This window comes from Phascolarctos cinereus, unplaced genomic scaffold, assembly GCF_003287225.1.
Source record: "Phascolarctos cinereus isolate Bilbo 61053 unplaced genomic scaffold, phaCin_HiC Scaffold_2;HRSCAF=192, whole genome shotgun sequence".
NCBI lineage: Eukaryota > Metazoa > Chordata > Mammalia > Diprotodontia > Phascolarctidae > Phascolarctos > Phascolarctos cinereus.
This window is the reverse complement of record NW_027555625.1, coordinates 177,205,209-177,230,665: the sequence shown is the minus strand read 5'-3', so window position 1 is coordinate 177,230,665 and position 25,457 is coordinate 177,205,209. Positions and strand designations below refer to the sequence as shown.

The following is a 25,457-nucleotide window of genomic DNA, read 5'->3' as shown; positions in this document are numbered from 1 at the left end:
TTAGATACTTACTAGCTGTGTGATCCTGGGCAAGTCATTTAACCTTGCTTGCTTCAGTTTCCTCATATATAAAATGAGCTGGAGAAGGAAACAGCAAACCACTGAAGTATATTTGCTAAGAAAACCCCAAATGGGGTCATGAAAAGTCAGACATGACTGAACAACAGTAACAACAACATAGTAAAGAAGTGGAGGGTTTGAAATATGATATTCCAGAAGGCATAGGAATAACCTACCCAGCAAAACTAAATATAGTACAGGAAAAATTGTACACTTAATGAAATAAAAGCCTTTCAAGCATTCTTGATGGAAAAAAACCCCCAGCTAAATAGAAAATTTGACATTCAAACATAAGACTCAAGAGAAGCATAAAAAGGTAAACATGAAAGAGGAATCATATGGGACTCAATAAGATTAAACTGTTTGTATTCCTGTATGGCAAGAGAATAAATGTAACTCCTCAGAACTCTATCATTATTGGGACAGTTTAAAGAACTTTATATAGAGTACATGGGTATGAGTTGATTATGTTGGGATGATCTAAACAAAAAAGAATGGAAGGGTGAGGAAAAGGCATACACTGGGAGAAGGGGAAGGGAGAAGAAGAATGGGAAAATTATCTCACATAAAAGAAACATGCATGGAAGAGTTTTTACAGTGGAGAAAAATGAGGGGCAGGAAGAAATGCTTGAACCTCACTCTCATCTGATCTCATTGAAAGAGGGAAGAATATATATGTGTATGTATACACACACACCTATATCCATACACACACACACTCATTTGGATATAGAAATGCATCCTACTCAACAAGAAAGTAGAAGGGGAAGGTACTAAAAGAAAAAAGGGGTGGTGATAAGAAGGAGGAAAATGAAGGGAAGCAGTGGTCAGAAGCAAGAGGAGAATGAGAGAGAGAGAGAGAGAGAGAGAGAGAGAGAGAGAGAGAGAGAGAGAGAGGAGAGAGAGAGAAACAGAAGAAAATAGAATGGAGGGAAATAAGTTAGTAATCATGAATATGAATGGGATGAACTCACCCATAAAATGGAAGCAGATAGCAGAATGGATTAGAAACCAGAATCCAACAGTATGTCTCTCAGAGGCGAAGAGGAGCTTGACGTTGTTGTGACACAGTACTCTTCAGGAGCATAGGAAGAAGGGCAACCTAAATTCCCAGGGTTGGGGATTGGTTGCAAATAAGTACTGAAATGGGGCAGCTAGGTGGCACAGTGGATTAGAACTCTGGCCTTGGAGTCAGGAGTACATGAGTTCAAATCCAGTCTCAGACACAAGACACTTACTAGCTGTGTGACCCTGGGCAAGTCACTTAACCCCATTGCCTAGCCAAAAACAAAAAACAAATAAACAAACAAAAAGAGTACTGAAAGATTCTGTAGTGACTTAATAAATTATGATGTAAGATTGTAATAGACTATAACTGCCATTAAAATTACTAAGAGGATAACTTCAGAGAAACCTTGTATGAAGTGATGCAGAGTAAAGTGAGCAAGATCAAAAGAACAATTTGTAGAATAACAACTCATAAAGAAAAACTGCTTTGGAATATTAAGACCTCTGACCAACAAAATGACCAATCATGATTCCAGAATAATGATGATGAAGCCAGCTTCTGACAGAGGTCATAGATTCAAAATAAGAAATGCATTTTTGAATATGACTAATGTAAGAATTTATTTTGTTTGACTATATGTATTTATTCCAAAATTTTGGTTTTCTTTTCTTTTTCTTTTAAATAGGTGAGAGGGAGAAAAAACAAATGCCTCTTAATTGAAAAAAGAAAAAAGTAATTTGGTAATTATCTCCTCATTTGTTAGGTGAGACATATGAGATAAAGAAAGGCCAAATAGTTTGTCTAACAACATTTCAAGCAATCCCTGAGCTGGAGTTGAATTACTTTATTACAGTACTATTCTTAGTCTATTTGTTGCTTGATTTTTCGGCAGTGATAGGGATAGGGATTGGACCTGTGATTTCACTGGCATAGAAAACTCCTTCTACCAGTAAAGGTAGGCACCTTCTCTGCAAATTATAATCTTTGAGAATTACCTTAAGTACTGAGTAGTACTTGTGCAGGTTCACATACCCATTGAGTGTCAGAGATAATACCTGAACCCAGATCTTCCTGGTTTCAAGACCATCTCTCTATCCACATGTTTCAGTGGTCATATTTTACCTTTTTCATCCATAGTTCAATATTGTTTAAGAGATGTCTACTTTTTTCTGTAACAGCAGAGGTAGAATGGCAAGCAAACAGGCATCAAGCTTTAATTAGGTATTTAATATGTGCCATGAATTGTGCTAAGAGCTGGGGATACATATACAAGCAAAAAGAAAGATAGTGTTTGCCCTTATATCCTTTCTTTCTTTTTTTTTTGTGAGGCAATTGGGGTTAAGTGACTTGCCAAGGGTCACACAGCTAGTAAGTGTTATGTGTCTGAAGCTGGATTTGAACTCAGGTCCTCCTGACTTCAGGGCTGGTGCTCTAGCCACTGTGCCACCTAGCTGCCCCCTGCCCTTATATCCTAATGGGGGAGAACAACACACAAAAGGAATCTGAAAAGTAGATGGGCGATGAGTGAGATGGGGAGGAGGCAATGATGGAAGGGGCATGTTGGTGAAGTCCAGTAAATGAGAAGCAGAGACAGGAGGGGGAAATAGAGGATGGCTGATCTCAGCCCTTCCCCAAAGTGGAGGCCCTTGCAGGAACTCAGCTATGGGAGAGAGGGGTAGGGGTATATTCCATGGTCAGAAGGCAGCTGAGATCTTGTGTGGAAGTCTGGAAAGTCAAAAGCAGAATGGGGAGGGGAAAAAAGGGTGGTCAGCCTGGCTGGAGTGTACTCCACTCTGTATACCAAGTATGCCTGTAGTCTACCAAATAATTTAACAAGTATATTAAATACTCACTATCTATCAGTTCTCAGAGGGATTAACAGTTGTTAATTTTCAACCTGTTTGAGATGTCAGTGATGAAATAAGTAGTGATCATTTTTCCTCCTTAAAAACCATATAGGTTAATTAATAGAACAATATAATATTGTTAAATTATTTAAATTTGTAACATGTTTGCAAATGTTTATTTTGAAATTGGATGATTCCTTTAATATACAATCTATAATACATTTACTTTTGTTATTATATATATACGTATAAAAGTTTCTAATGCAGTCATAGATATGTGTATATGTGTATATTATACAATACAGCAAAATAAATATTAAATGACTGCTATATGCCAAGCACTATGCTAAACACTGGGAGTACAGATAAGAAAAAGATAGACCCTGCCCTCAAGATGCTTACAATCTAATACAAGAAAACAGCACACAAAAGGAAGGTAAAAAGTGAGAGAAGGGAAATGGGAAAGAGGAGGGGTCCCCAGCATGGGAGCATGATGATGGTGCAGTCAAAACTAAGCAGTCAAGATGGTAGGAAATGAAGAGTTGGTTGAGCTACTAGCCCTCTTTAAAGGGAGATTTTAGAAGTTTTTTGCAGTCTTCTAGCCCTCCAATCAGAGAGACAGATGTTATAAAGGGTAGTAATGAGGTGTGAATACCAAAACTGAAGCAATTTTTGTGATGATGAGTTTAGTCACTATGAGCATATACTAACAGGTAGGGAAGGGGAGGGGAGGGTAATGTTTATGGAGTTGATACCAAATAGTACAGATGGTGGGAAATGAAGTAGTTGTATGTGTTCAGAGATCACATTAGAAAGTATGTGCAGCCTGTGGTTACTGATAGTGTTCTTATTCCCTTACTTTTTTGGATATATGTTAGTGTCCATATTTGGAATCTGACTTTTTATAGATAGGACCATTCAGATCTCTTGGTTTCATTGACTCAGGCAAGATAAGCAGATTATAGACTTTGTCCAAATAGAAGCAGATTTGGCATCATCATCATCATCGTAATAAAATCTGACATTTGTATGGTATTTTAAAGTTTACAAAGTACTTTAATACATTATTTCATTTGACTTTTCTTTGCCCAAGTTCTCAGACTTCTCAAAATCTAAGTGCCTTAAGAGTACATTCAACTGATTCATTGCTTTGATTACTTCTACTTAGCTCTATCTAGAGGTAACTTGACATTTGCATTACAGATAATCCTTTTTCAAAACTTGGACTTTGTACATGTCCAGTATGTTTCTGGCTAGGCAGAGAGCCTATCTGGCAGGCCTCTGCAAATGGGTGGCTGTTGCTCTATGAGCCTTAATTATATGTAACCCTTCTCAGTAATCTTAAATACCCAGCTCCAGGGGGCACCAGTGTTGTTATGGCTGTGTAGCCAGAATGCCTAAATTATCCCTTAGTCTACTAGATTTTTTATCAGACAGCTGTAGGTCAGAGGAATGTGGAAGCGCAGTATTATTCTTTTTTTTTCTAGTTGTTTTCCTGCCTTGTGTATATTTTTCCTTTCCATTCTTTCTCCCATCTTGGGTTTTAAGTTTCCCTGTGAAAACAATTTCTCCATTTCTGTCTGTGATGCGATGTACTTATCCTACTTAGGTTTCTCATTGACTTAGAACTAGCTGCCCTTTCCTCCACCCAAACACCACAACAGGGGCCCTATTCATAGCTCTATTTCCTTTCAAGATATTAATAGATAGAAGACCAGACAGAGAGGACTAAAAACCCTAATGTCATTGACAATCAGTGTTCAACAAGAAGCCTAAAAGAAAAATTAACATGGGCAATTTTCTAGACTAGAGTATATTCCTTGCAAGAATATTCTTAAGACTTTACAAAATGAGATAGCTACAGGAATAAAACAACAAATGAAGAATCTAGATTTTTGGGTCCTCTTCTACCATAATTTTTTGTTCCGTTGTGAACAAGTCCTTTAATTCTCTATATCATCCTTCATCTGTCACTACAGTGATGATCTCCATCACTACTTCTCTCCATGGCTTCTCTTATTCACTTACTTGGAAATGTCTAAACACCAAAATGGGCTGATATTCCCTGCCACAGTGTTGCATGAAGAATCAAAGCCCTGATGAAAATTTAATCCATGCAATAGTATGAGATCTGTTTTAGAAGAATAAAAGAACACTAGACCCACATATCTCTGAAAAAGTGATTCTCAAACCTGCAAATGTAGCTTTCTCTTTCATTCCCTGGTGAGAGGGAAATCTAAAGGAATATTGGCATACATAGTGTGGCTGGCTAGTTGAAAGAAAATAGTCATCTCCTAAACTCCGTTGTGCTTACTTTTATTTGGTATGGAGTATATATTTTTAGATGTACTTGTTTCCCACAGTAAAATGTAAGCTACATGAGGTCAGGGACTATTTTTTTTCTTCTTATATCCCAGGTACCTAGCACAGTATCTGGCATATTGTATGCATTTAGTGGCATAGGGAATAGAGTGCTAGACTTGAAGTTAGGAAGGTCTGAGTTCAGATTCAGACTGACACTTATTAGTTATATGACCCTAGGTAAGTCACTTAACCTCTGACTGCCTCAGTTTCCTCATCCTGAAAATGGAGATAATAGCATCTACTTCATAGGGTTGTGTGAGTTCAAATGAGATAACATATATAAAATATTTTAAGCAATAAAATACTATATATATTATTATTTTTAATGCTGATTGATTGATTAAGGCCTTAAATTTTGAGTAGCTTAAGGGTTGTAACCATTTATAGGGTTTCCTCTTCCAGTAATATGAAACCCTTTTATTGTGCCACTGAACCAACCCTTCCTTCTTCCATCCTTTTTTAGTGCTATAATTTTGATAGAAACTACTAGAGTTAAGTTTCTGTGGGAAAAAATGATTTTCGTATTTTTGACCTTTTCTTTTTTTGTTCCTTTTCTTTTGAAATCTGTAGCCAACAAGAACATTAGTCATGACAAGCATGCCCTCCGAGTAAGTACTAGTTATTTTGATAACTTCCTATTCTGTGCAAAATGTTAGCTGAACATAAACGGCATTTACTTTCACATGCTGAACTGAATGAAACTTATTTATAGTCAGTCCAAGGAATGTAGTTTGTGTAAAGATTCAAATGGTTGCCCCTGTTACTCTGTGCCAACTAATGTCAGTGTTAGAAAACCAACAGGACTAAAAGTGAGTCCATTACTTGGGTCATATGGGAAGTAAGAGGCAGTGCTTATACAATACTTTGCTGTTCCTTATGCCCACAAATTAATAACACAGGCTAAGGGCTTGGCTTCTTTTCTCTTCCATGTAAAGTATAATTGCTTTGTAAAGAATGTTACCATGTTCTGGGTCTGTCCTGGGCTGCACATGCATTTTTCAAGCTCTTAAAGAAACAGCCACTTTACTTTGGTAGGACACCATTTCCTCAGTGGTGAATCACTGGAGACAGTTGTCCCTGAATATTTGTGAAAGAGTTAATTTTCTGGCAGCCTCTTATCATCCTTCTTAAACACTTACACAGGAAAGAACATCCAACACAAATATGGTTCCACATTCTGTGTTATACTTGGTTGCAGTTTTTAAAATTCTGCTTTTATGGAAGGCAAGGAAGGGATTAAATGATTTTTCACGTGCGGCCCTCCCCCCCCCCATCTCTTTCAGGTTTTGAGACATTCATCAAGTTGTAATGACATCTGTATGAAAATCCAAATTGGGTTGTGTGGGAGGGAAAGGATATGTATATTTAAAACACTTTTTAGCAAGATGTTTGTTTTTGTTTCACAGCATGAAATAAAAGGGCCAATACTTGAAACACCCTGTTTATGATTAATGTTTTTTTGCAAATTCCTATAATATTCTCCATATGTATCACTAAATGAGTTCAGTATATTCTAAGTGAAATAATGTTGACATTGTTTGATTTTGAATGTAGGTATAATTTTCTTTAAATCACACATTTTTGTACAAACAAAAATGTGATCCTTACCTACTCATGAAATCCCATGCTTACAAATAAAACTTTTTAAGTCATTTTTTTCCTTCATTCCTCTTCTCATAATTATTACTTTTTCCCTCCCCTCCATTGCTTTTGGATAAAAGTTAAGATATATACATATACATATAATTCCTGTCATACTGGGAATCATATAACAGGATCACAGATTCAAAGCATGAAGGGACCTTAGAGGCCATGTAGTCCAACCTTCAGTGTACAGTTGAGGGAACTGAGGTGTCCAAGGTCATACAGATAGTAAGTGATAAAGAAAATCTGAACACAGGAATTCTTAACCTGGGATCCCCTTGGAGGACTGTGGAGAGATTTCAGTGAGTCCACAAAATTAGAGGGGGGAAAATAACTTACATCTTTATTTTCATCAATTTTTGGTTTCCTTGGCAATCCTATATATTTTATTTTATGCATTTAAAAATATTATTCTAGGGGCAGCTAGGTGACACAGTGGATAGAGCACCGGCCCTGGATTCAGGAGGACCTGAGTTCAAATCCAGCCTCAGACACATAACACTTACTAGCTGTGTGACCCTGGGCAAGTCACTTAACCCCACTGCCTAGCCAAAAAAATAAAAATAAAAATAAAAATATTATTCTAAGATAGGGTCCATAGTCTTTACCTGCTAGTGAAAGGGGTCTATGATACAAAAAAAGTTTGAGAAGCCGTGTTATATAGCCAGTCTTCAAAGTCCTTTGTCATCCTTCCTATAACAGAAAGTGCTTCCCTTATCAAGTACCCAACAGCTCTTTCCATCTTTCATTTACTGAAGAGAACAGAATCATGGAATATTAGAGCCACCTGGGGCCATTTAGTCTAGCCTCTCATTTTACAAAGAAGGGACTAGAGCTCCCAAGAAGGGAAATGGTTTATACAAGACAACACAGGTTAGTTAATGGCACACCTAGAATTATAACATAAGCCTTTACATTCTTATTTTCGAGCTCCTTTCCCAAGGAGGAACAACTCTGTGTCACTAATTAATTAGGTAATCATCTTCCTGGTCCTCAGTTTCCTCATCTCTAAGAAGAGAAAGTTGTCAACCTGTTGCTTCCCTTTCTACTTCCTGCATAACCCCCTACTCTTTCTACCCTCTCCAGGGATTTAAAACAAAAAAAAGGAAAAATTACCAATTTGAAAGAATTGAACATGAGGCAACATGGTGTAATGGGTAGAGAGCTATCTTCTGAGTTAGAAAGAATTTGGTTCAAGTCCTGCCTTTGATAGACAGTAACTGTATAAGCCTGGACAAATCATTTAAGCACTCAGTGCCCCAGGCATTTAATTTATAGAGTAAATACCAGTCTGAATCGGTAAAGGGCATTTTCCCATTCAAAGTTCTAAGTACCATTGAAATCAAAAGTCTGGTCCAAAATTAAAAAAAAAAAAAGGATATAATTTAGCTTTAGCTTTCTTTTTATTCAGGTTACTTGAACGTAAGTTCTGGTACAGGAGATATTTGACTTAAGTTGTGTTTTTTAATACCCTGTTTGGCAGGAAACAGAATATCATCATGCAGGTGGTGGACAAATTGAAGGACTTTTCTTTTTCATGTGACGTGTGTGAATCTACAACTCACGTAATTGCAGGGGAGCCACGTCGAACTCTGAATGTACTGTTGGGAATTGCCCGTGGCTGCTGGATTGTTTCTTATGAATGGGTAAGTAATGTATTGGCATTTGTTAATCTGCGCATTTTAAAATAGGCAGTTTATATACCATTCCTCCTTTGAACTACACTCCCAGTGAATTGTCATTTTTTTTTTGGCCAGTGTTCAACCCAAGAAGCTAAGAATGTGGTAAGAATAGAGAAAGGAGACAAATTATCTTTCATAATGATTGTTGCTTAGCCAGTAGCCAAAAGAAGGCTAGGACTTAGGATGAGTGTTTTAACAATCAAATGATTGATCTTCCATGTTTGAATTAGAAATAATGTGACTTACATGGTCACCATCAACAAAACTATTAGTGATCCTTAAAAAGCAAAAAGAATCCCATGATTTGTTTTTACAGATGGATTTGCTTAAGATGAAACCTGTTCCTTTTATCCTATTTGGATATGTTTTATCATATGCATAGCTGTCTATGCAGTTTATGTTTTCTATCATTTTTGTACATTCAATGTGTTTTTAATTCATTATTTTCAATATCAATAAAATTTAAACTACTTGCAATTCTTTCTAATTTTGTTTTATATATACTTTTTAAATTTCCAACTTAGATTTTGCATTTATAAAACCTTTCCTCCAAGGAATTAAAGACATTTTGCAAAAATGAGTTATATTCATTCCAGTCTGACTTACATCAGTAGAATAATTCTCTGAAAACAAATTTCAGGTATAGTTCTGAAAAATGCTAGGGAGAAACATTTTCTTTTGTCATGATCAAGCTATTGAGCCATGTATAGGTTTATTACTGTAGCAAGTATGTAGTATCAATTAGGAATAGAAAGCTAATTAACTGTCAGAATATAGCCCCTTTTTTGAGCACCTGTTAAATTTAGAGGATCAGTTAAAATGTTAATTGGTTATAGGCTTCAGTTATGGTTTGAAATAGATGTCCTCTTGAGGGAACTTCTCCAATTCCAAGATTTTGTGACCCTGTATGGAATTGTTTTAAATTAATTTTTATATGGATTAATTTATTTTAACTTTGTTTTTGTTGCTCACTTGACCAGTCACGTCCAGTTCTTTTTAACCTTGTGGACCAACTGCCCGTGGGGTTTTCTTGGCAAAGATACTGGCGTAGTTTGTCATGTCCGTCTCCAGTGGATCATTGATCTGTGGGCAAAGAGAGGTTAAGTGACTTGCCCAGCATCACACAGCTGGGAAAGGCCTGAGGGTAGATTTGAACTCAGGACTTCCTTGACTCCAGGCCCAGTGCTCTATCCACTGAACCACCAGCTGCCTCACTCTAACTCTAGAATATATTCATTGAAGTAACTATCTCTCATTTCACTGCCATCTTACAAGAATGGGATGTTGTAGCTAACTGAATTTGTAGGTTATCAGGGTTAATCATTATTACCCTAGGCAAGGAACATAATCCATTAGACACAAAGCCCCATAATTGAAATTTTATTTTGGGTGTCCATAGATGTATTGGTCTCTTAGTATCATATTCTTATAAAGTGAGCACTTTGTCAACTATCAGCCTTCCAAGAACAACAATCACAGTGTTAATTGTCTGTGAAAGAAGGTTAATATAATAAAACGAGTCTTTACAGAAAAATACTTTAAAGACTGTAAAGTGATATCATATGCATATATATGTACACACCTATATTATGTATATAATATGTGTATAATTATTAATACCATTATTTTTATTATTATTTCTTATCTTTATGTTGCATGGAGCTCAGAGAGAAATAGTCCTGAGGCAAGTCACTAACCTACTATTATCCTTTTGTTTTTAGTGTTCAGTAAATTATTGCACAAGGAGTTAAAATTTATTTCTACAATTGAATGGAAGTATTGGGATGTAGACTCCCCTTCTGTAGACTCACGGAAAGTATCTTCAAGACAGTAGCTCCTGTGGCAGACAAGATGTGCTTCTTATTTTCACATTTAAAAAAACTTCCTGCTAGCTCTCTATATTTTGAAAGATTTTATTTCTACATAGTTTGAGGGTTATGAGTGTTTAGTATGGCAACATTATGAAAAATGTTTTTCTTAAATTTGTGTGGGCTAACCCTGTCTGGGTGATTATTGAGTATAGTTTTATCTGTGATATTACTCTTGTTCCAGTAGATTATTCTTGTTGAGCTCTCAAGGATATTTTGAGATTTGTATTTTTAAATACAAGGATATATTGTCTACTACTTTATGAAGAGTGGTTATCATTTATATAGCACTTTAAAATTTGCAAAAAAAGCCCTTTGCATATGTTATCTTATTTGATCCTTACAACAGTAGTGTGAAGTAGGTGCTAGCTGTTATTTTCCCCATTTTACTTATGTGGCTGAGAGAGTTGAAATGAATTGTCAGGATTACATAGCTAGTGTCTGAGGCAGTCAGCCAAAAAGTATTTATTAGGCACCTACTTTGTGCCAGGGAATGTGCACTGAGAATACAAGGAAAGGCAAAATACAGTCCCTTATCTCAAAGAGCTCATGATTTTATAGGCAAGACAATATACAGACAAGTTATATACAGAATAAACTGGAGATAATCATCAGAGAGAAGGAGGTACCCTTAAAAAAGATCAGGAAAGCCCCTTATAGAAACAAGCAGGATTTGAATTTGAGTCTTCCTGCTTTCAAGACCACAGCAGTACCTGTAAGCCTTAAAAAAAAAATAGAACATTTAGCTTCTGGTATATTATTCTGACTGCTTGTCCTTGTCTTTCTAGGTGTTTGATAGTTGCTGGGAGGTTTTCAACCTACAGTGTTCTGTTGCAATTTCTACAGTTTCCTTGAAAACTCTTCCCTGATGAATATGTCTAAGGTTCTTAAAAATGAGTTTTCTTCAGTTGCTGATAGTGACCTGATCTTTCATCACTGTCACAAACCCCTCCATTTCTGTAAGCCATTTATTACAAGCTTTTTTGTTGGTATATTGTTAGATAATTTTGTGTGATTTTATTCTTATTTTTTTCTTGTTCTCTCATATGCAAATGATTCTAGAATGTTACTATCCTACAGCTTTTTATGACTAATGTCTGCTAAACTATTGATCAGGTTGATAAAATAATTATTTTTTTGTGATTGAATAAACTGTTGCAGCATAGGCTCATCTTCTGTATACTCATGAAAGTATCTTTGGGATAACTCCAGTAGCAGATAAGATAATGACAAGGATACATACTTCATCCTCTTCCCATGTGGTTTTGATTTCTTCTGTTAGTTCTGTTTATTTTGAGAACTTTTTATTCTGTACTGTAAATTTGAAGTTTATGAATCCTGTATGGCACTATTGATTAAAAACATTTTCTTTAAGCTTTTATAGGTCAGTGTGATTGGATACAACAATTTTATCTTTGATAATGGCCCAATTTTAGCACAGTTTATTGGCTGATTCTCATAGATATTTTGATGTTTATAGTTGTAGTAAGAGATTTATCATCTGTTAGTTTGTGAAAGACAGTAAGCTTCTTTCATGTGGAAGACTAACCTTAGTTTCCCTTTATGATAACATTACTAACCTGGTGGTTAAGGGGAATATTACAGGTATATTTTACCTAGATTTTATCAAAGCATTTGATAAAATATCTCTCTCATAGGAGTACTTAAGAAGATACAGGGATATGGAAGATAACTTTATAATTTCCAGATCAATACATCCAACCCTAGCCTTTCCCCTGAGTTGTAATCCCACATAACTAACGGCCTTCTGGACATTTTAAAACTGGATGTCCTGGAGACGTTTCAAATTCAACATGCTTAAAACTGAACTCATTCTCTTTCTTACCAAACCCACTTCTATTTTGAACTGCCCTAATACTGTCTAGGGAGCCACCATCTTACCATTAATGCAAGTTTACAATCTTGGTGTCATCCTTGACTCTTTATTTCCCTCACCCCACATTTCCAGTCACTTGCCAAATAGTTTTTCTACCTGCACATCTCCCCTGTATGTCCCCTTCTTTCTACTCAAATTGCCATCTCCATAGTTCAGGCTCATGTCACCTCTTGCCTGTTCTATTACATTAGTCTTCCAGGTGGTCTCCCTGCTTGAAGTCTCTCCTGCTGCAGTCCATCCTCCTCACAACTGCCAATGTGATTTTCCTAAAGTAGAGTGCTGACCATGTTCTTCCCTCCTTTCTCCTCTAATGGCTTCCTCTTACTTCTAGAATCAAAGATAAACTCCTCCATTTGGCATTTAAAGCTCTCACAACCTGGTTTCTACCTACCTTTCTAGCCTTCTTACATATTATTCCCTTCTGGTACCATTAAGGAAATTGGAGGTTGTCTATGCTTTGTAAATAGCTCCATCCTCCACCTGTCATATGCCTTAAGAGGCAGTAGGTTACACAGTGGATAGAATGCTGAGTCTGGATAACCTGAGTTCAATTCCAGCCTCACAGACTTAATTAACTGTATGACTTTTGGCCAATCACTTAATCTCTATTTGCCTGAGTTTGCTCAACTGTAAAATGGAGATGATAATATTAATGTCTACCTTGCAGGGCTGTTGTTAGGGTCAAATGAGATAGTATATTAAAAAAGCACATAACAGTTGCTGGCATAATAGAAGGTGCTATATAAATAAATGCTTACTTATTCCCCTTCACTCTCCATGCACTTTGTATTCCAGCCATACTGGTCTACATGCTGTTCATCAAACAATGCTCCATCTCTCTTTTGTACTGGCTTTGTCCCATGCCTGGAATGCTCTCCTTACTCACTTCTACCTCTTGATTCTTTGTCTTCCTTCAAGATTCAACTCAAATCTCACCTTCTGTGGCCTGGCCTGCCTAGCTGTCATTGCCTTCTCCTCTGACATTACCTTCCATCTACTCTTTATCTGTCATATAGGGATGAATTTATGTGTAACATACACTACCCTGGTGCCCACTGTCTAAATATCAGGCACATTACATTTCATTCTTTCCCTCAGTTATCCCATACCCTTAAGGAGATTGGGGAGGTGGGGGTAGAGAGGCTTCAATCCCCCACTTACCATTTTCCCTCAAGTGTAGGGTTTGGTCCACTGTACTTCAGTTCCATTTAACCACTAAGATTAAGATTAGCTTTTACAAAGCGATATTTATTTCAAAAGATATAACAAATATACAGACATCTTCCCTAACACATGGGTCTAAATCCATCCTTTTTTGCCTATACTACCTTACCTCAGCCTTTGAGAGTGGAAGGAGATTAGGTTCATTGCTTAGCTCAGTTCCTATAGAGCAGTGTTCTACTTCCAAGTCCAAAACTCCCCTTGCACTTGAGTCCTAGGCACCCAGGCTTCTCAGGGCTTCCATGCCTGGCTGTCTGCAACATCCTGACTAGGTCACAGTGGCTTAAACTCTTGGGTCCAACAGGGATTGCCTTCAGCACTTGAAACTGAGAACGACAAACGGCAGAGAACAGAAACAGAAACACTAGGCTGAGGGAAATCTTGTAGTCACAGGACAAAAGGGAGAGCAGGGGAAAGGAAGTCTTTCCCTCCCATGGGTCCCTTTCATGATGTCCTCATTGTGAATGAACTATATTCTTCATCTGCTTGACTTGGTAGGAAAGTGTCACAACTGTTCCAGTCTGGCAGTTTCTAAATAGCTTGTTCTGGTCCTGCAGCTAATCTGAGGAGGCTCCTCCTACACACATGGTGAGAAGATGGGAAGGAAACACTTTCCAGGAGCAGTGTGCCTGCACATCAGGAGATCTGGACATACACAAAGCAAGCTGATTAGCATGTGTAGGCATTGTGTCCCTTATCAGGATGTGAGCTCCTTGAGGGTAGGGGCTTTTATTTTTTTTCTTTGTATCCATAGCACTTATTACAGTGCCTGGCTCATAGCAGACATGTAATAGTTGTTTATTGACTGGTAGATTGATGAGAATACAATTAGATAGATGCAGAACTGGTTGGATAGCCAAACTCAAAATGTAGTTAATGTTTCAGTGTCAACATTATGGGAAATCTTCAGTGTAGTACCCCAGGGACCTGAGCTTAGTACTGTGCTGTTTAATATTATTATCTTGCTCATCATGATGTGCAGATGACACAAATTTGGAAGGAACAGCTAACTCGGGATGACAGAGTCAGGATCCAAAAAGATGTTGACAGGCTACAGATTGGTCTTCAGTAGGGATAAGTATAAAGTCTTATACTTGAATTCAAAATATTAACTTCAGAAGTTCGAAGTGGAGACATGGTTAGCAGTTCTAAAAAACATTTGGGGGTTTTAGTGAATGCAAACTCAGTAAGAGGCATCAGTGATTAAATAGCTAAAAAAAGCTAACGTAATCTTTTTTTTCCTTTTTTTAATTTATGGAATAAAACAAGCATTTCCATAACATAGTACAATAAAAAGATTATTGTACATGAAACTGTAAATTTACTATGCACAACTTGCTATTCCATTCTAATATACAACAAAATTGTCATGTAAATTTCTTTTTTTCCCCCAGTATCCCTTTCCTGCTCTCTCTCAGAGAGCCATTCCTACTTGACACGGTTGTTGTAAGAAACAAATAAGATAACATGCAAAATGTTTTTACAAATTTTAAAGTGCTGTATAAATGATAACTACTCTTCATAAACTAGTAGTCAATATATCCTGGTATTTAAAAATAACAAATCTCAAAATATCCTTGAGAACTCAACAAGAATAATCTACTGGAACAAGAGTAATATCACAGATAAAACTATACTCAATAATCACCCAGACAGGGTTAGCCCACACAAATTTAAGAAAAACATTTTTCATAATGTTGCCATACTAAACACTCATAACCCTCAAACTATGTAGAAATAAAATCTTTCAAAATATAGAGAGCTAGCAGGAAGTTTTTTTTTAAATGCGAAAATAAGAAGCACATCTTGTCTGCCACAGGAGCTACTGTCTTGAAGATACTTTCCGTGAGTCTACAGAAGGGGAGTCTACATCCCAATACTTCCATTCAGTGGTAGAAATAAATTTTAACTCCTTGTGCAATAATTTACTGAACACTAAAAACAAAAGGATAATAGTAGGTTAGTGACTTGCCTCAGGACTATTTCTCTCTGAGCTCCATGCAACATAAAGATAAGAAATAATAATAAAAATAATGGTATTAATAATTATACACATATTATATACATAATATAGGTGTGTACATATATATGCATATGATATCACTTTACAGTCTTTAAAGTATTTTTCTGTAAAGACTCGTTTTATTATATTAACCTTCTTTCACAGACAATTAACACTGTGATTGTTGTTCTTGGAAGGCTGATAGTTGACAAAGTGCTCACTTTATAAGAATATGATACTAAGAGACCAATACATCTATGGACAACCAAAATAAAATTTCAATTATGGGGCTCTGTGTCTAATGGATTATGTTTCTTGCCAAGGGTAATAATGATTAACCCTGATAACCTACAAATTCAGTTAGCTACAACATCCCATTCTTGTAAGATGGCAGTGAAATGAGAGATAGTTACTTCAATGAATATATTCTAGAGTTAGAGTGAGGCAGCTGGTGGTTCAGTGGATAGAGCACTGGGCCTGGAGTCAAGGAAGTCCTGAGTTCAAATCCACCCTCAGGCCTTTCCTAGCTGTGTGACCCTAGGCAAGTCACTTAACCTCTGATGTCTGACAAAAGGATCCACTGGAGAAGGGCCTGGCAAAGTACGCCAGTACTTTGCCAAGAAAACCCCATGGGCAGCTGGTCCACAAGATCACAAAGAATTGGACATGACTGGTCAGGTGAGCAACACAAACAAGGATTAAGAAAAAGAAGAGGAAAAAGTCAGCATAACTGATCACTACATTGGAGTATGTGGAACACGAGACACTCACAAGCCTTCCATCTCTCCAAAGGGGCACTGGGGATTGGAAGTGTCCTCTCGTATCTCTTCTTTCAAGACATGCTTGTTTCTTTATAATTTTGTAGGAATTGCTTTTGATTTTTTACAGTTATTCTTTTTGTTTACATTGTTGTAGTCATTGTGTATGTTGTTTTCTTTGCTCAGTGTATTTCACCCTGCATTGTGTAGATTTTTCAGTGTTTCAGAATTTATTACATTCATCATTTCTTCAAAGTTGTCTTTTTTTTGGCAGGGGTGGTGAGGCAATTGGGGTGAAATGACTTGCCCATCGTCACACAGATAGTAAGTGTTATGTGTCTGAGACTAACATTCATCATTTCTTACGGCGCAATGATATTTCATTACATTTGTGTACCACCGTTTATTTAGTCATTCTCTCTAATCAGTGGGCATCTGCTTTGTTTCCAATTCTTTGCTATAATAAAAACTACTGATATAAGTATTTTCGGGTATATGGGAACTTTCTTATCAATGGCTTCCTTGGGGTATAATGTTTGTAATGGAATCACTGGGTCAAAAGGTATAGACAGTTTAGTCCCTTTATTTGGATAATTCCAAATTGCTTTGAAAAATGGTTCACAGCTTCAGCAACAATGCACTGGTGTGCTTATGTTCTCATGATTGACTATTTCCATCTTTTGTCATCTTTGATCATTTGTTTGGTATGAGGTGAAATTTCAGGGTTGTTTTGATCTGTATTTCTTAATATTTTGGTGATTTGAAGTATTCTTTCTTTTGATTATTAGTAGTTTGTAATTCTTCTGAGAACTATTTGTTCTTAAGACCATTTATATAGTGAGGAATGGCTTTTGGTCTTACATTTTTCTGTTGATTGTCTTTATATATCTTTCGTGTGTGTGTATGTGTGTGTATACACACACACACACACACACACACACACACACACACACACACACACACACACACACACACACACACACCCCAGACTCTTTTCAGAGAAGTCTGATACAAAACCTTCACTGTTTCTTTGCTAACTGCTCACAAAATGTCCTTTGAATAATATGTTCTAGAATCAAATTCAAGCATTTGAAGATTTTGTCAGCCATTTGAAGACTGTCCTAGTGACTTTTATCATCTGACTTGAAAACTAGTTTAAGCCACCTAAGTGGCTTTTAAATGTCTCCTTACTTTTCCTTTTTTGAAAACTGAGACATTTTCCCATTGCCAACCTTGTTGCATCTCTTCTATTCAACACAGATGTTCAAACTTAATAGACCTTGGATCAACAATCACTTTTTCCAGTTTTTTTATGCCTTTGGGATGTAGTACTTTAATCTTCTGACCTGGATGCTCAGGGAAGGCACCTAGCTGATCTTCTACTTCCTTATTTATTTGAGTTTCAGCTGCCTGCTATTCATTCATTTTTTGACCTATCTTTCCCAGTTCAAGTTCATCTTCCTTGGCATAGAAAACATAAGCAACATTGAGAATTGGATAGTTCTGCCTTTTTTGAAGTACTTCCAGGACTTTTCTAAAATTTGTGAAATATGTTTTTTCCAAAATCTCAGATATGTGTTAGACTCTCTTTGGTCTCCTTTTCCTTCATCTTCATGAGTTCTGAGATGCAGTTGTAATTTCTAAGGTTTTTGTCATTTCTTCTTCAGCAAACGTCTTTTTCTCTTTTGTCAGAATCACATTCAGAATAGTTCCCCTCCTTGCTTCATTCACCTTTCAAAGAACGAAATTATCAGAAATGCAGTGAAGAATCTATCATTCTGCATTTGGCAAAAAGAGAGGTCCTATCGATGTCCAGTTATTTAAAGTCCCCTACCACTGCTTCCATATCATGTATGATGAGGTTTCTCAAATTCTTTCTTAAAACATTATTTTTGTTTCTGCTTTTGTCACTTTGCATCTGTTGTAGAACCCAATGAAACCCAGTTTGTAACAGTCTGTTCCAAAAGAGACAAATGAAATTAGGGTGTTTATGTCACCATTTTATTTTCTCTCAAGCTGGCTTGACATGCACTGCATGGGAGTTCAGTCCAAAATTGGGTCTCCCTCTGTGGGCCAGTTCAGAACTGGCTTGATTTGGGATTTGGGGGGTACAAGGTTATATGCTCTTCAAAGAGTAGGTATTCCCAAAGGATGTCAATCAACCAATCAAACTAAACGATTGGTAGACATAGGGGGAGGTAGGCTGTATTAAAATGAGGTCTTGAGTGGTTGCCTTAAGTCACTTAATCTTGGCCAACAGGGGCTGATATCAGCAGCTATCTGGACAGAGGAAATATCAGTCCAGTCTTGGAATCTGTCTCCACCAAAACCTAAGCAGATTAAATCAATTCAGGCCTGGGTGAGAGTGTGACCAGGATAAGTTTATTATCAGTAAAATCCTTTTGAAAAACTTTGGATGGAAGACTGGGAGCTCTGAGTCTCCAAGACACAGATTACCAAGTGTATTCATTTTTCACACAGTTCAAAAATCTTCCCATATTTCTCTATATTCTTAATATTCATTATTTCTTATAGCATAGTAATAATTCTACCTTGTTTCCTCTGAATCGGTATTATATACCTATGGCAATAGCACTTGTTTCTTCTTCCCATTAATCTTTTCAAATGCTTTCTATTATGTTTCTCCTTTCAGTTTATATATTTTCCCCTTTGAGTATATCTTTCTAATAGAAAATGTTCTTCTATTAACCCTCTTTTTTCTGGTCCTTTTGAAATAAAGTTTATCTTTCCAGTTAGATATATGTTCCTTTTCTGAATCTCATCCTATCAATTCTCAATAATATCTTTAATGTAGAATGTACCCACTTATAGGGTGGGAGTTGTAGTTCATCTTGTTTAATATCCATATTTTGTACATAAAGACACCTAAGATAATTAGTCTTATTGCTGACTATCTTCTTAAGTATCATTTCCTATCAGTTACTTATATACTCTTCTACTATTTGTCTTCTTATGCCATACCTGCTGTTCACTGTAGTAAATGTTTAGGCAGGTATGGGTGAACAGTTTTCCATGATTAGTTACTACAACTATTTTATTTGGTTCCAAAACCTTGATCAGATTCATAAAACTTCAGGCAGCCATATTTTTACTGGTCCTGTTAAGTGTATTCAATCCCTGATCACAAACCCATCATTCCTGTGTTTTAAGTCATGATGTAGAAGTCCTTATCCAATTTTAAGATAACATATTTACCAGCTATTATACTTCTAAATTTTCCTTTATCTTTTAACGCCCTTTCCTCTTTCTAGGAATCAGTTTCATCATTTTAAAAATAACAGGCTCAGACTAGAGGATCTCTAAGATTCTTTCTAGTTCTGGCATTTGATGCTTCCCTGATTTTAATCACTGAAGTGATAGGTTCACTTTCCTAGATTAAGAGGCTCCCATTGTCTGTCTGATGCTTTTAGAGTTCATGCTAAACCTTACTTCCTCTGGTGTCCTCCCACAAGTTATCAACAGTGGTATCAGTTCAAGCATCTGAGGATTAGGAGACCACTCTGGATTCATTTCCCTTCAGTCCCTCATTGAATGCAGAGTGGTTAGGACAATGTTTACATTTAAATAGGGAATGTAAAGGTGAAACAAATTCTTTTGACATGTTACAAACAATAGAATTCAAGTCTAGGAATGTATCAAACACAGCTGCAGGAACAGGAAGTCCTTAAGTTAAGTGTCAGAGATCTGTTTAACAGTTGGGTTACATTTGTTGTAACTGCTGCCACCAAAGAAATTTTCTAGAACCCTAATAGAAGACAGAGTGAGAATGTTAGGGATATGTATGAGCTGTTCTTTTTCTTTTTCCTTTTTTTTACTTCTTTCTTTTCCCCTTCCTTTTTTTTTCTTTCCTTTCTTCTTTTTTCTTCTCCTCTTTTCTTTCATTTCCAAAACATAAGAATGACCTAAGTAAATCTCAGTTTCTGCTTTGTGAAAATAAATCTTTTAAATATGAATACAGATATTCATGAGTTTAAGATTTGGGATTTTTGAGTATTTGCTGCCAAAGCATCATGGACTTTAAACACCTCTATCTTCCCCTTTCAACCCAGGCCCATTCTTCCTTTCATGGTTGACTGTTTCTTCTGCCTTTGGGCCTTAAGCCTAGGGCATTGCCATATCCAATTCAATCATTTATTTAGTACCTACTATATTCAAGACATTTTATCAATTCTGGGAGATTTGCCCAGGATGTCACAGTCAGGAGAGCTATCTTGAAGTATATAGCTCATATAGCTTACCACTAAAGTTTCCCAAAGGAAAATTAGCACATAACTTAGGGTTTTTCACTGGTCTAATCCAAAATTTGAAAGAATATTACATTTTTTAAAAAAGTGAACTTTGGAAGGAACTTGATTAGCTAGCTGTCTAAAGCAATGCTCAGAATTTCTGATTTTGTGAGGTTATTTAGAACCTGGAACTATGTCTTAATAATAAATATAGCTAGCACTTACATAGTTCTGTGGCCGTGAGCAAGTGCTCTCCTTAAAAGCAGACTGGATGTAAGGGAATAATTGCAACACTACACAAGGTCTTTGCAAACATTAAGGTGCAGTGTAAATACTAGTTATTTTTATTATCTTTTTAAAAAATTATTTATTTTTACAATGCCTTAAATTTTTTGGAATTCCAGTTCTTCTTTCCTCCTCCTGCCTCTCCCCCACTGCCTCTAGAAGGCAACCAAAATGATATTAATTATACATGTGAAATCATGTAAAATATTTCCGTATTAGCCATGTTGAAAAATAAGATAAAAAGTAAGAAACATAAAGAACTTTTTTTAAAGTATGCTTTAATTTGCATTTGAAGTTCATTAGATCTCTTTCTGGATGTGGATAGCATTTTTCATCATGGGTCCTTTGAAGTTGTTCTGAATCATTGTATTAATCAGAGCAGCTAAGTTTTTCACATTTGATCATCCTTACAGTATTGACAGTTCATATAAGTCTTCTCAGGTTTTTCTGAAACTATCCTGCTTATCATTTCTCATAGCACAATAATATTCCATACAGTCATATACAACCTGTTCAGCCATTCCCAAGTTGGTGGATATCCCATTTAGTTTCCAATTCTTTGTCACAACAAATATTTTTGTACAAATAGGTCCTTTCCCCCTTTCTTTGATCTCTTTGGGATACAGACCTAGCAGTGATATTGCTGGGTCAATGGGTATGTGCATTTTTATATAGCCCTTTGGACATTGTTCCAGATTATTTTCCAGAATGGTTGGATGAGTTCACAACTCTGCCAGCAGTGCAGTAGTGTCACTATTTTTCCATAACCCCTCTAGCATTTATCATTTTCTTTTTCTGTTACATTAGACAATCTGATAGATATGAGGTACCTCAGAGCTGTTTTAATTTGCATTTCTCTAATCAGTAGTGATTTAGAGAACTTTTTTCATGTGACTATTGATAACTTCGATTTCTTCTGAAAACTGCCTCTTCATATCCTTTGACCACTTATCAATTTAGGAATGGCTCTTATTTACATAAATTTGGATTAGTTCTCCATGTATTTAAGAAATGAGTCCTTTATCAGAGAAACTTGCCATAAAAATCACCCCACCACCACCGTTTTCAGCCTGCCTTCTAATTTTTTAGCTGCATTGATTTTGCTTGTGTAAAAACTTAAGTTCTTTTTTACTTTTTTAGATTTCTTTTTTAAATGTATTTTTATCTTGTTAAATATTTCTTAACTACATATAAAAATTTTCAATATTCATTTTTAAAATTTTGAGTTCCAAGTTCTCTCCCTATCTTCCCTTTCCTTGAGTAGGCAAGCAATTTGATATCAATTGTTCATGTGAACTTATAGAAATTTCCATCTTATCTACATGGCAAAAGAAAAACACAGACAAAAAAAAAACTCAAAAGAAACAAAGAGGTTTTTTTAAAAGTATACTTCAGTCTGCATAATCATCTGCCACAACTTATTCAGCCATTCCCTAACTGATTGGCATCCCCTTGATTTCCAATTCTTTGCTACAAACAGGTCCTTTTCACTTTTCTTTGATCTCTTTGGCCTACTGACCTAGTAGTAGTATTGCTAGGTCAAAGGGTATGCAGTTTTATAGCCCTTTGGTCCTAGTTTCAAATTGTTCTCACAACTCTACCAAGGGTGCATTAGTGTCTCAATTTTTCCGCCATCCCCTTCGGCATTTGTTATTTTCTTTTTCTATCATGTTAACCAATCTGATAGGTGTGAAATGGTACCTCAGAGTTTTTTTTAATTTGAATTTCTCTTTTCAGCAGTGATTATCAGCATTTTTTCATGTGAGCATTTTGCATTGATAGCTTTGATTTCTTTTGAAAACTGCTTGTTCATATTGTTTTACCATTTATCAATTAGGTAAAGGTTCTTATTTTTATTTATTTGACAAATGAGGCCTATATCAGAGCAACTTATAAAATATTTTCCCTTCTTGTTTTCCTTTTAATTTTGGTTACATTTGTTTTGTTTGTGCAAAAGCTTTTTAATGTCATATAATCAAAATTATGGGCAGCTAGATGGCATAGTGAATAGAGCACTGGGCCTGAAATCAGAGAGATTCATCTCCCTGAATTCAAATCTAGCCTCAGACACTTACTAGCTGTGTGACTCTGGGCAAGTCACTTAACCCTGTTTGCCTTAGTTCCTCATCTGTAAAATATGCTAGGGAAGGAAATGGCAAACCACTCCAGTATTTTTGCCAAGAAAACCACAAATGGGATCACAAAGAGTCAGATATAATTGAAATGACTCAACAATAACAATAAACAAATTATCCGTTTTACTTCCCATGATCCTTTCTATATCATGTGTGGTAGTAAACTCTTCTCTTATCCATAGATCTGACAGATACATTTCTTATGCTTCCCTAATTTACTCGTGATGTCACCTTTATATCCAAATCATTTATCCATTTTGACCTTATCTTCGTGTACAGTGTGAGATATTGGTCTATACCTAGTTTCCTCCAGACTGCTTTTCTAGTTTTCCTAGCAATTTTTGTCGAATGGTGAGTTCTTACACCCAAAAGCTTGGATCTTTGAGTTTATCAAACACTAGATTACTATGATCATTTACTTTTGTATATATATGCCTAATCTATTCCACTGATCCACTGCTTTCCTTCTTAGTTAGTGTCAGATAGTTTTCAAAAATTACCACTTTGTAATATAGTTTGAAATCTGATATGGGTAGGCCACCTTCCTTCACATTTTAAAATTTTATTCCCTTGATATTCTTGACTTTTTTTTCTTCCAGATGAATTTTGTTATTCTTTTTTTCTAGCTCTATAAAATAATTCTTTGGTAACTTGACTGGTATGGTACTGCATAAGTGAATTAGTTTAGGTAGAATTGTCATTTTTATTTGCATTGGCTCAGCCTACTCATGAGCAATGAATATTTTTCCAGTTGTTTAGATCTGTCTTTTATTTGTTTGAAAAGTGTTTTGTAATTGTATTCACATAGTCCTTGAATTTTCTTGGCATGTAAACTTCCTAATATTTTATGTCTGCAGTTATTTAAAATGGAATTTCTCTTCCTAGCTCTTGTTGCTAGATTTTATTGGTAATATATAAAAATGTTTATGATTTATATGGGTTTAATTTACATCCTGTTAACTTTTCTGAAGTTGTTAATTGTTTCAACTAGTATTTTTATTTGATTCTATAGGGTTTTCTAAGTGTACCATGCTGTCTTCTACAAAATGTGATGGTTTTACTTCCTCATTGCCTATTTTTATTCCTTCAGTTTTTTTTCTTTGTTTTATTGCTGTAGCTAGCATTTCTAATGCAAAATTAAATAACAGCGGTGATGATGGTCATCCTTGCTTCACTCGTGACCTTATAGGGAAGACTTCTAGCTTATTTTCATTACTGATAATGCTTGATCTTGGTTTTAGATAGATAATACTTGTCATTTTAAAAAGGCTTCATTTATTCCTATGCTTTCTAGTGTTTGTTTTGGCGGGTTTTTAAATAGAGATGGATATTGTATTTTGTCAAAAGGTTTTTTTCTGCATCTGTTGATGTAATCATATGATTTCTGTTGTTTCTTGTTATTGAGATGGTCTGTTATGTTTAGTTTTCCTAATATTGAACTAGACCTATATTCCTGGTATAGAGCCTGGTCACATTGTATGATCTTTGTGATGTATTGTCATAATCTCCTTGCTAGTATTTTATTTAAAATTTTTTCATCAGTGTTCATTAGGAAAATTGGCCTATAGTTTCTTTTTCTGTTTTGGCTTTCCCTGGTTTAGGTCTCAAAACCATACTTGTATCATAAAGGAATTTGGTAGAACTCCTTCTTTACATATTTTTTCAAATAGTTTAGGTAGTATTGGGATTAATTGTTCCTTAAGTGCTTGGTAGAAATTTGCTTATAGATCTGTCTGGTCCTGGTCCAGGTTATAAAGGGCTTTAAATGTCAATAAGAGGAATTTATATTAATCCTAGAGGCAAAAGCCACTGGAGTATATTGAGTAGAGAGAATGTCATAGGCAGACCTATATTTTAGGAAAATCACTTTTGCAGCCAAGTGGAGGATAGACTGAAGTAGGAAAAAGTTTGAGGTAGAGGAACCAATCAATTAAAAGGCTATTATAGTAGTTCAGATGAGTAGTGATAAAGGTTCATACATTAGATGTTACTGTTGGAGTTTCAGGGTGTGTTACTGGGATCGTCTTGAAAGAATTCACAGACTCAGACGATGTCCAGCCCAAGTTAAAGCATTTATTGAGAGTAATGCCTCTCAGGAAGTGGGTTGAGTTCCAAGAAGGAACCAGAGCTTATCAGAGCAAGATGGGGATTTTTATAGGGCAAAAGATGCAATTGCATCATTACAAAATATATGAATATTAAAATATAGGAGTGTTTGTTAAGGGATTAGGCAATAGGGGAGGGGTCCCAGCCTCAGTGTGTATGCGATTACCCACAATACATACAGAAAAACCCTTTTGGGGGTCATTAATATATGATAATAATATTATAATAAGCCTTTCTACATCATAAGTTCACCTAAAGGACACACTATTACTGTGCAGGCGCCTACTTAGGGAAAGTCCCTCCTATTGTTTTGGGGTCCACATCTGCTTAGG

At 36.0% G+C, this 25,457-nt stretch overlaps 1 protein-coding gene across 6 annotated transcripts in view; it reads left to right on the top strand.

Annotated features, from left to right (window-relative positions):
* The window catches only part of MCPH1 (microcephalin 1), a 334,179-nt gene that overhangs the window by 105,673 nt on the left and 203,049 nt on the right, over window positions 1-25,457 (top strand). For 4 of the 6 annotated variants that reach the window (XM_020985229.2, XM_020985208.2, XM_078149738.1 and 1 more), the window contains 2 exons: window positions 5,851-5,888; window positions 8,408-8,570. In XM_020985229.2, the coding sequence (XP_020840888.1) occupies window positions 5,851-5,888; window positions 8,408-8,570 (201 nt within the window). Of the gene's footprint in view, window positions 1-5,850; window positions 5,889-8,407; window positions 8,571-11,262; window positions 11,434-25,457 lie in introns of those variants that run through there. The other 2 variants (XR_002324216.2, XM_020985223.2) reach the window with 2 other exon arrangements.